General features: G+C 43.2%; 4 protein-coding genes across 4 annotated transcripts; 2 read left to right on the top strand and 2 right to left on the bottom strand.

Moving 5' to 3' along the window:
* Positions 1 to 354: 354 nt before the first annotated feature.
* EAE98_010062 (uncharacterized protein) lies at positions 355 to 2,286 on the bottom strand. Its single transcript, XM_038957683.1, has 2 exons — positions 1,699 to 2,286; positions 355 to 1,643 (listed from the first exon to the last, which is right to left on the bottom strand). The coding sequence occupies exons 1-2, from the start codon at positions 2,169 to 2,171 to the stop codon at positions 641 to 643; spliced, it is 1,476 nt and encodes a 491-aa protein (XP_038805909.1). The 5' UTR covers positions 2,172 to 2,286; the 3' UTR covers positions 355 to 640.
* A 228-nt stretch (positions 2,287 to 2,514) lies between these two features.
* Positions 2,515 to 4,965, top strand: EAE98_010061 (uncharacterized protein; the record flags this gene model as incomplete). Its single annotated transcript, XM_038957682.1, has 1 exon — positions 2,515 to 4,965. One exon carries the CDS (start codon positions 2,515 to 2,517, stop codon positions 4,963 to 4,965), a length of 2,451 nt encoding a protein of 816 aa, XP_038805908.1.
* A 318-nt stretch (positions 4,966 to 5,283) lies between these two features.
* EAE98_010060 (uncharacterized protein) lies at positions 5,284 to 7,762 on the bottom strand. Its single transcript, XM_038957681.1, has 3 exons — positions 6,693 to 7,762; positions 6,537 to 6,640; positions 5,284 to 6,488 (listed from the first exon to the last, which is right to left on the bottom strand). The coding sequence occupies exons 1-3, from the start codon at positions 7,559 to 7,561 to the stop codon at positions 5,383 to 5,385; spliced, it is 2,079 nt and encodes a 692-aa protein (XP_038805907.1). The 5' UTR covers positions 7,562 to 7,762; the 3' UTR covers positions 5,284 to 5,382.
* Positions 7,763 to 15,520: 7,758 nt separating this feature from the next.
* Positions 15,521 to 16,728, top strand: EAE98_010059 (uncharacterized protein; the record flags this gene model as incomplete). Its single annotated transcript, XM_038957680.1, has 2 exons — positions 15,521 to 15,999; positions 16,053 to 16,728. The coding sequence occupies 2 exons, from the start codon at positions 15,521 to 15,523 to the stop codon at positions 16,726 to 16,728; spliced, it is 1,155 nt and encodes a 384-aa protein (XP_038805906.1).

Here is a 16,728-nt window from a genome sequence, read left to right as displayed (position 1 = left end):
AATCACATCGCACACAAGGTTAATAAAGCTCGAGATGTTGATAGGTCGAGGAAAATTTGGTCTTTGGAGGGGTGCACCCTTACTTCATTTCCATTTGCGCACATCCAGACCAGACCTTACTCAATCCAAGCATCATCAACCACCACAGCTGATCATTCATCCGAAATTTGCTTAAATTATTAAACAGGCTCATATCGTAGTAAGCACTGTAATTAAGGACAATGTCTTTGCTGTGTTTGAATAGTATCGTGAAACCCCGAAGTCTAGATTGATCTTGGATCATATAGAGCTAGTGTCTAGGTATATGTTGATCATTGGTTTCTCAATGCTCCAATACCTCTATGGACAGTCCCCATGGGACAAAATCTGCTACCAACAAGAACATCCCAGGGCAGGAGTAAAAGTTGCCAATGTCGACGTGATTCGGATTTCATGGGCAAGCTGACGAGAGCTACCCAAACCCTTGGCTCATTGTAGGGTGTGATAGAATTGTAGATTCCTAACTTTTCATGATCAAACCTCCACAACGCATGGATGGAAGCGTCAATATTCAACTCTCTTTTTACTCATCAAACCGGCCTTGACTAGAAACATAGAGGGTGATGGCCTTTTGTCAGAAATGTACCTCGCAGGCCCATAATCAATCACGCGATGCTCTCCTACTTTCGCGATCTCTCCTTGAAGAATCTTGTGGTATCTTCTTCGGCCAACTCCTCGAAATGTCAATTTTATCTCTAGGGGCGACAACTTCGAGCAGCAAAAAAAGCAGATAATCGATGATCACACAGAGGCAAAAGAGTTTGCCTGCCCATATTCCACAACCATAGTATCTCTTTAGACGATCGATTAAAGCAAAGCTTTGTACGCCAGCTCTTCCTCTCGTGGCGCTCCAGCTAGCTGCATCAGCTGCGTCATATCCATAGAATTCCGCTTCGCTCAGAACACCAAAGATTCCATCATAAATCCTTTCTGTTCTCTCTGCCACATCTGTCCATGAATACATCAGCTTTACTTGATCATGAAACTTTTCGGTACGAACTTTGTTAGCTCTTAAAGACGCAATTGCTCGGCCGGTAGCAGCAACTAGATCATCTTCGTCTGGCTTGGCAAAAACTGTCATATGTGATGGAAGCACTTCTGGAATCCCTCCAACCTGCGTGCATACAACATATAACCCACAGCTAGCAGCTTCAACGATCACGGTTCCAAAAGCTTCGGTCAAACTCGGATGTAGATATATGTGCCCCCTAACCATAACATCTCGGACCTCTTCATGCCTGACAGGCCCTAGCATCTCAACTTTATCTTGTAACACGTTCTTTTCCAGCATTTGTTCAAGGTCTATGGCCTTTGGACCAGATCCTGCAATTATAAAATGTACATTGGGATGGTGGGCGAGAATTCGGGGAATTGCTGCAATCAATAGGTCGGTCCCTTTATTGTAAAAAAGTCTCGAAACCACGACAATTGTGATCACATCGTGCGGACCAAGTGGATACGGGGCTGGTGGAGGATGCTTTCCTGGGGGATCGGATGGATATGAAGGGTGTGATAGAGGTCGAAAGTTCTCTGCGACGACTGCGTTTGGAATGACAGAGACCATAAGAGGATCAAGGGAAGCGCGTAGGACCGTGTTTTCTTTACTATAATGTGTTAGGGAATTAGGGTCTTCCAAAAAATGAAATTGGACAATCCTACCATGTATGGCTGACACACACTACATGATCAACATCACTCAATGTAAATTTGAGAAGCTTGTTGATCAATATATTGCCGGCATCTGCGAACCCAAATAATGAGTGATCTGTAAATACAGTCCGCAGTCCCATCGTCCTTGCATGTAATATGGCTTCATGACACATGCTACTCATGCTTGCATGGCCATGAACGATCTCAATTTGTTCTCGTAGGACGATATTGCGGAAGATTGGGAAGAACGAGAAGACCGTGGGAAAGGTACAAGAACGAAACATAACGAGGAATGGGACATGGTAGACTTTGAGACCGTTTGTAAGATATCTGACACCGGTTCTATCCTCATATGCATGTGTAATGATTATGACTTTGTGTCCTCGGTCGATGAGCTTTGTAGAGAGTTGGTAGATGTGACTTTCGACACCTCCTGGTTGTGGAAAGAAGAAGTCGCTGACCATAGCTATATTGTACGGCATCTTGACAACAAATACAACAACTGTTGCTAGGTTGCTAGGATGAACCGATCAAGGGGAGAAAGTCAATTTGAGTTCAGGGAGGAATCACTTGTAGTTTTTGGTGCAAATTCATCATGATAATGACAATCAATATCATCAGTAGGAAGCTTCAAGAGCTTTGGCAGCTTTGGGGCCTAGACTTTCGGGAATTTCATCGCGCTCAATTAACTGCCACTTTGGTAGCTGAGGTCTCCGTAAATTTTTATTTTCCCTTTCTCAATTCTTTCTTATTCAACTGGGGAAAGTTTTGAAAATCGTCAATTGACATTGACAATCGTTGAATTATCAATTAAAAAACTCACAGATGTATTCAAGATATGTCCCCCCTTCTAAAAAGAAGGTAGCGACACAAGAGAAATCTATTGAGGCCCCTCCATCTCCCCCCAAATCATCCTCTCCTCCTCCTCCTCTCGCCCCACCTGCTACACGACCAGATGCCTCCTCAACTTATGCGCGTTATATACCACCTTCTAAATCTAAATCAAAACCAAATACGCAACTAGACGCCCCAATAACTGCACCCGAATCACCATCTCCAGCCTCCAAACGAAAGCACGAAGATGTCGTTCAGCCCACGCCAGAGCCCATTTCCAAGAAGGCAAGAAAAGAGAAGAAAGAGAAGTCTGTGACAGCACTCATGTCATCGGTTTCTGAGGAGTCGCATGAAGATACTATCTCGTCAGAAGAAGCGCAAGAAGTGACAAAGAAGGACAAGAAATCAAAAAAGTCGAAGTCGAAGGTCGAAACCATTCCGTCTCGGGATACTGCAGGAAGTAATGAGGATATAGATGATACAAGGCATAAAAGGGTATTAGAGAAGCGCGAGAAGTCTATCAAGAAGGCTGAGAGACGTGCGCGCAAAGCTGCTGAGGAGGGTGTAGCTGTTGAGAACGCCCAAGAGCCAGAGGAACCTGCGGAAATCCACGATTTAGTCCCACTGCCGCAACCAGAACCGATTCCCGAACTTCCGCCCCCATCGCTCGAATCTACTCTCCCTTCATGGCTTGCATCGCCTATTCTAGTCTCGCCCACGACTACTGCCGAATTTTCCGATTTAGGGGTCGAGGTTGAAGCTGCCAACGTTCTTCGGTCCAAAAGCTTTAACGAAGCATTCGCCGTTCAAGCCGCAGTACTCCCTCTCCTACTTCCTGGCTCTCAGCAAAAGCCTGGAGATGTATTGGTGTCAGCGGCAACCGGATCCGGAAAGACTCTATCATACGTTTTGCCCATGACCCAAGATATCAGTCGCAATACAGTCACTCGTCTACGTGGATTGATCGTTATGCCAACTCGAGAACTTGTATCTCAAGCGCGTGAAGTCTGTGAGGTATGTTCGAGTGCATTCTCTGCTGGTAGTAGAAAACGTGTAAAGATAGGCACAGCAGTAGGAAATGAAGCTTTCAAGGTAGAACAAGCAAACCTTATGGAAAATACGCATCGATATGATCCGATACTATACCACGAGCAAGAACAACGAAAAAATTCTCGATGGGAGAGTTCCGATGCTGGGACAGATGATGAAGGTGAACCGTTCTTCGATGATGAAATCGTTTCTCCTTTGCCTGACCATGTCATTGAGCCAGTATCAAAGGTTGATATTCTAATCTGCACGCCGGGAAGATTGGTGGAGCATCTGAAGTCTACCCCAGGGTTTACTCTACAGCACGTCAAATGGCTTGTTATAGACGAAGCAGATAAGCTTCTGGATCAAAGTTTCCAGCAGTGGTTGGATATTGTAATGAATTCCTTAGCGGCAGGGCAGAAATCACTTCCAAGTAATAAGGACAGAGTGAGGAAAATTGTTCTTAGTGCTACGATGACTAGAGATATTGGTCAGTTGACTAGTTTGAAGCTCTATCGACCAAAACTGGTAGTCCTAGAGGGTTCATCAGCTGGCGATGATGGCAAGGGGTCACAGGCGCATGTTCTTCCATCTGGACTTGCTGAATTTGCTGTCAAGGTAGATGACGAGAATCTGAAGCCATTGTATTTGATTGAAATATTGAAGGGAAATAACATGATAGACGAGAGCGAGATTAAATCTGACACAGACACGGATTCGGATTCGGATTCTTCTTCTGATTCCAGTTCAGACGAAGATAGCTCAGAAGACAGTTCGTCCTCGGATGACAGCTCAGAATCAGACAAAGATTCAGATTCAAAGCCGGATTCAAGACCATCGTCCAAGTCGAAATCAAAAATCAAAACTAATCCACTACCGATCAATCACGAACCTCATGGTGTACTCATATTCACCAAATCTAACGAATCCGCCATCCGTCTCGGTCGTTTACTTTCCTTGATCAACGATTCCTACACTAATATCATTGGAACCCTCACCTCCACCACCCGTTCCTCCGAGCGCAGGGCCTCGATTGCCTCATTCTCTCGAGGTAAACTCCAAATCCTCGTCGCTTCTGATCTCGTCTCTCGTGGTCTCGATCTTCCTGATCTTGCACATGTCATAAATTATGATGTTCCAACAAGCATTACAAATTATGTACATAGAGTAGGTAGAACGGCGAGAGCAGGGAGACAAGGTTCTGCATGGACGTTGGTTGGGAACACTGAGGCGAGATGGTTCTTCAACGAGGTTGCAAAGAGCGAAGAAATCAGGAGGAGAGACGGAGAGAAGGTCAAGAGGGTAGTCGTTGATGCAAGAAAATTTGGCGAGTACAAGAAGGAAACTTATGAGGATGCCTTGGAGGAGCTGGGTCAAGAAGCTATGGCTATCAGGAAAAAGAAGTCTAGCTAGAGGGTGTACTAGAGTATATGAATTGCTACATAAATATTAAAATTTAATGATCTGATGTTGAATGATATTTTACGTTTCATTCGCCCCGAACAAATCCTACGATTGAGATTTTTCAGACGATGCCTCAAAGTCATAAACGTTATCGGATCGAAACTTCTGGATTCCAATGAACACTGTCGGGGTAACAATCACACAAGTAACCTGTGGTAGTCGTTATTTAATTTTCTATCTCTTCTCACAATTGAAGAGACAAACAAACCTTTTCAATGTTAAGCTATGGTGTACACCTTTACAATGCAAATCAGGGATGAAATACGATCATATGCTGAATGTATTCTATTAGATCATTAGACACTCGGCCAGTAAACTGGTGGTTTTATCTAGACTTTTTACATTCCCCATTATTCCCCCTTTTCCTCAAAAGTTCTTCCCAAGATAAGGACTCTGCACACTCGCAAACCCTTGCGGACAAGCCCTCCCGATCGGCGCACTTCCACTCCTCATATAACACACCTTTGCCTGCGCACAAGCATCACTTGTACAATTCGGGCTCTTGATAGAACTTTTTCCTTGAAACGTATTAAACACCTCTACCAACGTTCTATTTTTCTCCATCGCTTCCGTAACACCATGCCAAAATGTTGCATTGAGCGGCGCATCTTCTGGCCAAGAAATCGAAGGTCCGTACGTAGTCCTTGTGGAGTATTCAAATTGGTAAGTAGGGCCAGTACCGTTAAGGGAAGAATAGGTGTTAACGTCAGAGTAGAATGTATATGCGTCCATGATTTCAAATGATCCGGAGTCTATTTCATACATGCGATAGCCGGAGTTCATGTTGGTCAATGGAGTTACGCTGGGTCCGATCCATCCGGTTGTTAAAGCGGTTGAGGAGTTCTGCATAGTTCCGTTGTTAGAGTAGTAAATAAGCACTTGATCTTCATGCGTATGGCCCCAAAAGACGTTGGCGATGACATGGGGTGAAAAGCGGTCGACGATTTGATAGAAAAGATTTGTTGGGTTTGGTAGTGGATTGGTTCCATCCCACCCTGACAACACGTGGCCAAGAATCCAGACCCTCTCGCCAGCATCTTCCGCCATCTGAAGCTCGTCTATCATGAATTTAAATGAGCCGGAAACATCAGGGTCTGTCGTGTTGATGAAGTTAAGATAATTAGATCTGTACCAAAAGTCGGTATTCAATGTGATAATCCGAAGTCCGAGATGCGTTTTCACGGAATAAGCAGCGTAGTGAATAGCAGCTTCCTCGGCATCTGCTTTGCTCAACCACCCTTCGTGCTGCCACAAGGAAGAAACATGATCGTAGTTCCAGCTAAACTGTTTACCCAGAGGACCAGGTAAGCTGTGGGGACTATCAATATTTTCCGGGGTTGAATCATGGTTTCCTAGTACGGGGAAGATAGGGTTCTTGATGTATGATTTCAGAATTGAGTAGATACTGGTCTCGGTGTACTCAACATATTCTCGTGACATTTGGTTTTGAGCATCATGGGAAACGAGATCACCTAGTGGGAAGTTAGTGAGAATGTATGGAAGAAGTTTTGATCAATCACCTGTATAGATTGTGAAAGCGGGTTCCGATCCATAGCCGTTGGTACCGGTCATAGCCCCGATGGATTGAAGAGCTGCTAGCGCAAGGAAATATGGGGTATCGCATCTACGAAATCAATTCTTTGATTATTCCAATTAAATAGGAGCATGAAACCTACTTGTAAGACCCATATAATGGTGCCGGAAATATTGCTTGGGAAGTGGGCGCATCTGTGTATCTACAACACAGACCGGAAGAGCAATTTGCCTCAGAAGCAACTTGATATCTAGGGTCAAGGTGAAAATCCGAAAGATGGAGGACTTTCTTTCGTTGTCCACTTGGTTTTGGAGCCGTTGCGTTAGCCGGCTTTGGCTTCCATAATCCGGTGGTATTTAATGGCGCTGCGCTGGGGAGTGGACAATAAGTAGTGCTCAAAGAACTACATATATATTGACCGTCTGATCCAGTAACATCGGCCAATGCTAGCACTTGTGTCCATATTGCGCCCCAACTTCCTGGTGCGTAGTTATTTCTGCACGTGGTGTTTGATGCAAAGCCCGTGACTTGACATAACAAAACCAAAGCATCAGGTACATATTCTGGAGCTTGCTGGGCGAGAGTTTTCCCTACGCTCAATGCAGCAATACATTTTGAACAATTGCTTGAGAGCCCAGTTTCATTATAAATGATATCCTTAACCTCGTTTAGCGCATTTTGGAGCAATGTTTCAGGCGGTGTATTGCTCGGGTTGCCGACAGCCTCTGGATAGTATACTGGATCATCAGTACCAGTTGGTATGGTTGTAGGGTCAGTAAGATTAAGAGGAAAGGTGATGTTTAGTATCGGATCGTACAAAGCTGGTTGGGGCTCGGCAGTTGCAGCAGGTTTGAGATAATAACTCGAAAACACTGAGGTTGGGAATGCCGACGGGACAACGAAGGATGGTGCCCCTGGCAATTGAGATCCTTCTCCTACTTCGGCTCCAGCCTGGGTAAGAGATACGAAGTATCCCGCTGAAATCAAGGTGACGAGGAAATGCTTGGCCATGTCTCCCTAATGCCACCGATACATGAACGTGAAAATCCCGTAAAATGACACCTATACTTGACAAGAAGCCGGTGATTGATAACGGAATCACACAAACTGAGAGAACTAGACCTTGGCCGAAGTTCCAGCTTTCTCACTTGGAGATTGAATGTGGACGAGGGACTTTTATACAGAAATACAACCAACTGCCTTCGCTGCCAGCCACACAATGTATATTTTGTTAAAATAAGAAAGACAGCGAATAGGAAAAGATTGAAAGCACTCGGTGGGATTTACTACCTAAAAGCTAAAATGTACCGGTACCGGTAACTACCTAGTGACGATGCGGAGTTACACTTCCAACGTGCTCGTGGGCTAACGATTGGCAACTGATGAAGGTGCCTGCATAATCTAAGGTAGGTGATTCCCCATCCTTATCAGATAGAGATAAAATGGGGTATAGCTCGCCCATCCTATTGGATTGATGCAGAGAAGCTTCCAAGAATCAATCCGCATTTCTTTTACTAGAAAGTTGTAAGATCTTACATAATGTCAGTCAATTTGATGTAAAACAGAAGTGCTCGCTCGAACAAAAATATGCGTAAGAAATTCTTTCGGTATCACTAGGTAGCTAGCGTTCAGATCAGCTGATCCTGCCAGTCTGAGTCTACGGCAGCCACTCGAGACACCGAACGCAACGGGAACAAGAACTTCGGATATGAACACAGAAATCCTTAGTTGTTTGAATTTATCATTCTCTGTCACTGGTAGCAATATTCACGCATTATTTACAAGTGAATCTTGTTAGTTCAAATGCGTTTTGGGCATTCGAGCTTTCTTGCACCTTTCAATAGCCTTTTCAAGTGAGAAGTGCTTCTGGACAACTTGTCAAATGCAACGACGAAAGGATGCGCCATCTTCCATCCATGTGGCCTGGTGGGCTGCATCTTGAACTGTGCGTTTGACCACATCGTTCACTTGTAGATAATGAACGATTGAATATATCTCGTGCTCACTTGCCCACCTGGGCAGGCATGTGCAGCATCAACATGAAAATCATGCTCTCATCCGGAGACAATCAGGTTTTCAATGGACCAACTACTAGCAGCGACTACCGCTAGGCATCAGGAATCATATTCACGATTCAGACAATTTCAGGATCATATTCTGCACATTTTAGATGCAAGTCTTTTATATACATATCCTCTACATGACAGACAACATGATTCACATTAGGCAATAGGACGAGATTCGGGTTTCCATCAACGCTGGTAGGATCAATGATGATATATAACTTGTCTGACATCCAGATCTCGGTTTGCAGCTTTCATAGCTGGATTTTTCTGTGTGTTATCGCATCAAACAAGAGCACGATATGCATAGTTATTGAAAGGTGGCTCCGGTTCTACCTCAGAAACAGTGTTTGGCGAACAGTCGAGTTGTCTCCATCTGATCCAATTACAAGATCGATTAGAGTATTAGAGTGTCCGATAGTTCGGACTGCAATTCCACAGTGCAGGTGAAGATTATCAAATCCCCAAATCATTTAGAATATTAAAACCATTAGAATCATGGAATTTGATTGGAACGTTGAACTCTTCTCAAATTTCTGATTGTTTTTAGACATTCAAAACTATATTGTTGGACCACGATCCGGACTATTAAATGCCCTGAGGTCGATGTCATACTACCCGCCACTCAAAAATGTGGCATCTACACGCTTGTCATTCTGCTTGTTGATCCTCACCGTTCCCAAGTTCACCATCAATTTAACGTCATGGCTTCCGATTGCTGTGTCCAGAGAAGCGTCGGCAGGACCTTTTCAATCATTCAAATCAAATAAGGACATCACCGAGTTAATGTCCGACTCGATTCAAGGTATAAATTATTTATAGTTTCAATAAATTGGCACATCGACGAGTCGTTGCTCTGATCTACATACTTGATGTCTTATTTCTGAATTCTAGCTAAATCACTACTGTACTGAAATTTTTGTGCAGGGATATACTGGTATACCAATTGTACTTCCCGCCATCCTTCATCGTCTGCTTAGGTGTACGATTTGCTTGGAAGAAAAGAGGGGGAGGTCTGTAGGGGCCCCTTACCCCTTATTGACCTGCAAATAAGACGAACAAATTTTGAATTGGGAACGCTGTTCCAAAGTTTTCCATCTTCAATGCTGGTTGGTTAAAATGTTCCATGTTAGAGGGGACTCACATCTTCAAAGAATCAAGAGGCATCAATGGCCTTTTTTTCAGACCCTGAGTGGAATACTCAGGTTTGGGCCAACTTTGGTAATCCAGGCCGGGATGAGAAAGCCATCTCTAGTTCTGTGGAATGATTTGTTCTAGCCACATTCACATCGGCCAAGAATTCACCAGAAGCCCTCTCCGCAGTTTCAAAAGAAAATAATGAATGACTGCGTGTATAGAGATGGAAGGGATACTTGCTGAGCTTAGATTTGCAGTTATGTAGGATATATCTTTTTCTGGCAGTATTCTTAGGAGCTTGATGGGAGGAGAAACGATTGTTATTGACAAGGAGAGAAGCTGTAGGGCTAAGGCGTGTTTGGAAGATACAGACCATTCAAGAAATGATCTTACAATTTGAACAAATGCTTTTTGGAAAATCCATTGCTATTTTTCTGTTAGAGTTGGCGATACTATCCACAACAATGAGACTAAGATTTTTAAGTTTATATCGGTAAACAAAGAAGCTATTCTGAGTGGCGGAGCGATGAATTTTCTATGTTTATTTGAGCTGTCAAGCGTCAATAATCTGTAAAATTCAGTTTTAATCGGTATACAGAAGGTCGACTTCATCTCACTTTGAAAATCTACACCACGTTGAATACAATTATTGGGCCGCTGTTCTATGAGTTATTTCAAGATCTCAAGGAGTTTCAAAAGTTTAAGTGAATAGTCATACTTCCCTAGGTATCGAATGTACGGCATTCGTTTCTAATACTGCCCATTGAGGCCACTTATTCAAAAATGCCACTTGCTATTCTTATAGATATACGGAATGATCTAATACTATTTGAGATTAGGGAGCTTACCAAGTCAAGCATATTTGTTCGAACTGATGGGATAGTGTTACTTCCATTGCCCTCGCAAAGTGTATGCAAGGTGTTGCGCAATCGAACAGATGTCGAACCCTCTTTCCAACTTTGATAGGTGGGAGAGGAGGAGAGAGTCTCCTTATTCTTGTAAGATTACAGGAAGTGGTTCATGACTGGCATTTAAAGTCAGGGAAAGACTTACACTAAAATGATATAGCACAACCACGTTACCTTGGATTTCTAATTACTCAAAGGATCACAAATGAACTTACAAGAGAAATACAATCGTTGCATCACTCGGAAGTTTTGATCCAAATCAAACAGCGATGTTTTCGATTATGGGGTCCAGCTCCGGAGTATTGGGTACGGTGTACAGTTATTCTCGTATTTTGTCAAGACTATAATATAAACTGAGGAATTAAACTGATACATCAATATAATACATATTGCAGGTTTCCTACATTTAATTTCATTCGACTCAAGCTTTGAAAAGGCTAGTCGTCGCATTCTAAACTGCTCACATGTTCATTGATGGCACTCTAATAGGTCTGATGCTGTCTTCTACTGGATAACTCGCCTGGGTCATCACAACTTGAACGCACATCACAAGATAGATCTCTTAGAAGTTTGTATCTTACTTTGAAAGCCAAACCCTCTTAGTTGCATCTAATCTTATCAGAGTTTGGAAAACCTTTCGACATTCAAAGTACTCGAGTATAGATTGTAGTTTGGACCGAGGAATTTGCAAACTTTCCGAAGGCTTATTTGCTCGAAGCTTGCCTACTTCTGCCCCTGGTGGAAATCTGCCAAGTCAAGAGATTCGTCACAACATGCGGAATGCTACGTGCAAGCCATTACCCGAAAGCTTACACTTGCCAAAGATTGTGAAATTTAAAACCTCGCTGGGCGGCGTGTAACGCCAAGAGCTACGGAATTCTGACATTCTTTTAAACTTCCTGAGCTGCCGGCTTCGGGTCATAAGCGGCCATAAGTATTACTCCAACGAGCAGAGTGGGATGATTATAATGCCGGGGTTACCAAGCCCAACCTTGACGGCTCAGCTACGGGTGATCGCATTCGCATATCATTGATATGAGCCGCAGGCTGACTTACGTTGTTTGGACGACGAATTCCAATTTTCCGGTGGTCGTGAAGATTGTGCCAATTTCCCTCGAATAAACTTCAACAACGACAAGAATTGCGCCTAAGTAAGCGCATCAAGAGCCTGCTTGAGACTATCCTTGCTGAACTATTGCATGTAGCAAATTACTAGCTACATGGTACTTTGTATCACTTGATGTATACTTTCGTACTCGCACAAGGATTTGATCATTCGGATAGTGGAAACTTGACCACATTCAACAATTCGCTTGGTAGAGTTGTGCGCATTCTCATCTACCTGCAAGCCCAGGCTTTGAGCCTCCCTCATCATCTTGACCCCTTTTTAGACCGACGGACATCCCTCATATCTTGCATGAATGCCACTCAGTTGTCCCTCTTATCTTGGTCCATGCGTCGGTCTATAGCCCATAATCAATTTCTGATGCCCACCAGCCCCATTCAAAATAACTCCACCAGCATCAAAGGTGTGGATAGAAATCAGGGCTGAAATGAAGCCACCAATTGAGGCTTTGCTTGAGTCTGGGGGCGTCTCCGACGCATTTTAGTGGCTATACCAGATCTGTTCGATTGCCGGTGGGATCAGACGTTATCGAGTCTGGCTCTGGGTAAAAGGCACCATCCTTCCGATGTCAGCGACGGGAGTGACGGATCTTCATATGGAGTGGCTCTCAATGTATCTGATTCGAGGAAGAGTAGTTGCAGCGTGTATTTCGTTTTGGTGCTTTGGGATTCTGATCTACACAGGACCATCTGCACCTGGTAATTACTCCAGACAAAATCCCCGAAATCCCCGAAATGTCACAGTCACCAGACGTTCCTCAAAAAGACCTTCCAGAAGGAGTTCATTGATCAACCAGCACCATTTCGTTTTGTCTACGTACCAGAGGAAGTGAAGGGGGGTGATTGCATTATTCCCGAGCAGTCCTATGGCGCGTCATGCGGACATTTTTGCTCAGAACGATTTCTTTTATTTAATATAATATTATCTGATTCTAAAATCAATTTTGTATATATTATTTAATAAGATTTTCAATCTAATAGATTTTATATTTTTATCTAATCTTTTAAATCTTTTAAATCTTTTAAATCTTTTAAATCTTTTAAATCTTTTAAATCTTTTAAATCTTTTAAATCTTTTAAATCTTTTAAATCTTTTAAATCTTTTAAATCTTTTAAATCTTTTAAATCTTTTAAATCTTTTAAATCTTTTAAATCTTTTAAATCTTTTAAATCTTTTAAATCTTTTAAATCTTTTAAATCTTTTAAATCTTTTAAATCTTTTAAATCTATTTTAAAATAATATATTTGAAAATTCATTAAATGAAAGTATAAATTAAATATATTAAGAAATCTAATTATTATTATCTGATATCGTTCTAAGCAAAAATGTCCGTATGACGCGCCATACAGTCCATTATACTTCCGAGATGTATGTTAGCTATTAGTTTACGGCAAAACTTTCCGTAAGTCACTCAGCCACTTAACAAATATATCCGTCACATGGATTGCCTTGGCGTTCGCACTTGGCATACCCACTCCTCGCACCACGTTTGACGGTTAGCCTGGGGGGCTACTCCGGCTAATTACAAAAAGACGAAATCTGAATGATAACACCTTCAATCATATAGAGTACAGCTCTATAAGGATCCCCCCTATAAGGATAACCTCTTTATAAGGATATATTTTTCGGTTCCAAAAAAATTTAGGCCTAAAAAGAGTCTATATCCTTAAAACCCTTCTATTAGGATATCCTTATATTTTTCGGTCCCAGGATCACATATATCCTTATTGGACCAGTAAGATTATCAGAATTTGAGCTATTATATGGAGAATTTAGTTATCTTTTATTGAAACCCTAAAAATGTCACGGAATATGACCCGATCGGGACTAATCGGAAGAAAATTACTACTATATCGGGATTAAGCGGAACCTCTCTATAAGAATACCTCTATATATCCTTAAAAAAGACTACAAAAACCGATATCCTTATAGAGAGGTTTTACTGTAATTATTTGAGTGGGAGATTGATAGGAGAGTAGAGTATGAGAATAGTTTTTTTTATTTAATTAATAGATTCATTCCCAAACTGAGTTCAAGACCCAGTGAAAATCAGTTCATGAATATGGTTCGGTTTCTCGGCGACGTAATGGATACAGCCGAAAGTAGGAGTCGTGACTCGTGGCACTCTTCTCCTGCTTTCTCTGTAATTTTGTGATATTGTGTAACCTCAGTCAGTATCTTGCCTCCTTTATAAGCGGAAAGCGGTTAACCAAATCAAGGGATCCGCCAACTTTATTGTGATAAAAATCATGAAACAAGGCCAAGCGTCTAAGCTCATCCCCTGAATTTACCACAAACTCCATAAACAACGACGGAAACAAAAAAAGAACAAAAATGTGTAATATTTCGAATATCGTTGCTGCTATTCCAGTGCTTTAGCAACAGCAATTGGCGACGACAGCGGGTACGCGCGTTGCCTAAGTTCTTGTGACCTTGGCTGATCAGGATTCCATCTAGGGCTGCATCTCTCTCTGCCGGCAATTGTTTGAACGGTATTTGGCGGAATATTAATGATACTATATTCCATCTTGGCATTGAACACGGAAAATTCTTGAAATGAAATTTGGGAGGGTTCAACATTTGGTACCGTCATACTATCGTGCCATCAACGACGTCCCGGTGTGTCGTCAATAACTCATCGACCCACCGTCCCAATCAAGATACCTGGCCTCGTGCGGATTCAGGGATAGAAAATGGAGATTGCATCCCAACTCATCCTATTCACCGCGATGAAACCCCCACAATTGGCACACGAACCTCCTCGATGCATGATTACAATCAGTTGTAATATATTTTCCAAATTTGAAGAATGTTCTTTGGAACTCTTCAGAGAACGGGATGCACAATGCTTGAAAATGTCATAGCAATTGCAGGAATTTCGTGTTACCATGACACAATGTAAATTCAACGGTAAACATAATTTCCCTCCAAACACGGCAGCGGACCATTTGGCCTTCTTAGAGCCATCGATAGAAGCAGGGTGCCTGGAAGAATCTAGAGGCCTTTTTTTCCTTATTCGGGAATTTGCTAACGTACAAGGTAAGACGTTAGCAAATTGACACCAGAAACGCTCTTTCTTTTTGTTAACTAGATGACCAAGGCTGACGTACATGGTTCGATACGTAGCCTTTGTTCCATTTCAGAATAGCTCTACACTGCGAGTGTACGGAGGCGATTTGAGCTTCAAAAGCGGGAGGCGGCAACAAACCCTTAGCTAATGTGCATTACAACCTTGCGCCTGTCTATACTTCGTAGACCAAAATTGTTCAGAATATTAAAACCTATTTGATATATCATGGGTTCAAATGAAGCATGACCACCTTGCGTGTGTACTGCACTTGACAACAAGTTCTTCCGCTGATGCGTACCACGTTGGATTGATTCCGAGAAGTATCCACCTATCTCCTGGAGAGTTTGGATCAAAGAACTTCCTCCTTCAAAAGGTGGGCATGTCACTCAATGTTCAATCCGTCATCCATGTTCAATCAGTAACAGGGGTCTTTTGTGATTAACCTCAACCCAGCATCCTCAGAGGTCCCATCAAATTCCCACCCTAGGTTCTTGGCTTACTATATTCTCTAATTGAGGGGGGCAACAGTCATTGTTAGTACAGTAAATGGCAAGTTGCCAAAAATTATATAAACAGAATGTAGATCCTGTGTCAAGTTTCTTTTCTCCTCATCCCGACGATCTCTCTTCACTTCTCAATACATATTACACATTCTTTGACTTCATTATGAAGTCGTTCACTCTTTTCAGCGCCGCGCTTGCCGCAGTCGCACAAATTGTTTCTGCTGCTGTCACAGTCAACGGAGCTGCAGAAGGTTTTGCTAAGGGCGTTACTGGTGGTGGTTCCGTAGCTGCTGTCTACCCAAAAACAACCGCCGAACTCGTTTCCTACTTGGGAGACTCCTCCCCTCGTGTCATCGTCCTCACCAAGACCTTCGATTTCAGAGGAACCGAGGGTACCACCAGTGCCACTGGATGTGCACCATGGGGTACCGCGGCCAAGTGCCAACTTGCTATCAATGGCGCCAATGGATGGTGTCAGAACTATGAGCCAGATGCTCCATCTGCCAGCGTCACCTACGACAACGCTGGTGTTCTCGGTATCTCGGTTGCTTCCGACAAGACTTTGATCGGTGAGGGTTCCACTGGTATCATCCAAGGAAAGGGTCTCCGTATGGTTTCCGGTGCTAGCAACATCATCATCCAGTAAGTAAAGCACGAGGTCAACCTAGCTAAATTCACACTAACCCTGGATTCAGAAACATCAAGATCGAAGAGATCAACCCTAAGTACGTCTGGGGAGGTGACGCTATTACTATTAACGATGCTGATATGATCTGGATTGATCACGTCACCACTTACCACATCGCCCGTCAACACATCGTTCTTGGTACGCTCGCTTCCAACCGTGTTACTCTCTCCAACAACTACATCAACGGTGTCTCTGATTACTCTGCCACTTGTGACGGATACCACTACTGGGGTATCTACCTCGATGGTTCCAACGATATGGTCACCATGAAGGGTAACTACATCTACCACACCTCTGGACGTTCCCCCAAGGTTCAAGGAAACACCATCCTCCATGCCGTTAACAACTACTGGTACGACAACTCCGGACACGCGTTCGAGATCGGTGCCGGTGCCTACGTCGTCGCTGAGGGCAACGTTTTCCAGAACATTCCAGTCGTCGCTGAATCTCCAATCGCTGGTGAGCTCTTCACTGCTCCATCTACCACCGCCAACGCAGCCTGTTCCGCCTACCTTGGACACACTTGCCAAGTCAACGGTTTCGGTTCTTCTGGCACTTTCAGCTCCTCCACCACCAGCTTCTTCTCCGATTTCTCCGGAAAGAACATCGCTTCCGCTTCCGCATACGGCACCGTTGTCGCCAGTGTCACTGCCAACGCTGGTTTCGGAAAAGTTACCTACTAA

The sequence above is a fragment of the Botrytis deweyae genome (assembly GCF_014898535.1).
Source record: "Botrytis deweyae strain B1 chromosome Unknown BDEW_033, whole genome shotgun sequence".
Lineage (NCBI taxonomy): Eukaryota > Fungi > Ascomycota > Leotiomycetes > Helotiales > Sclerotiniaceae > Botrytis > Botrytis deweyae.
The sequence above is the reverse complement of the archived record's forward strand: the minus strand, read 5'-3'. Positions and strand labels throughout refer to the sequence as shown.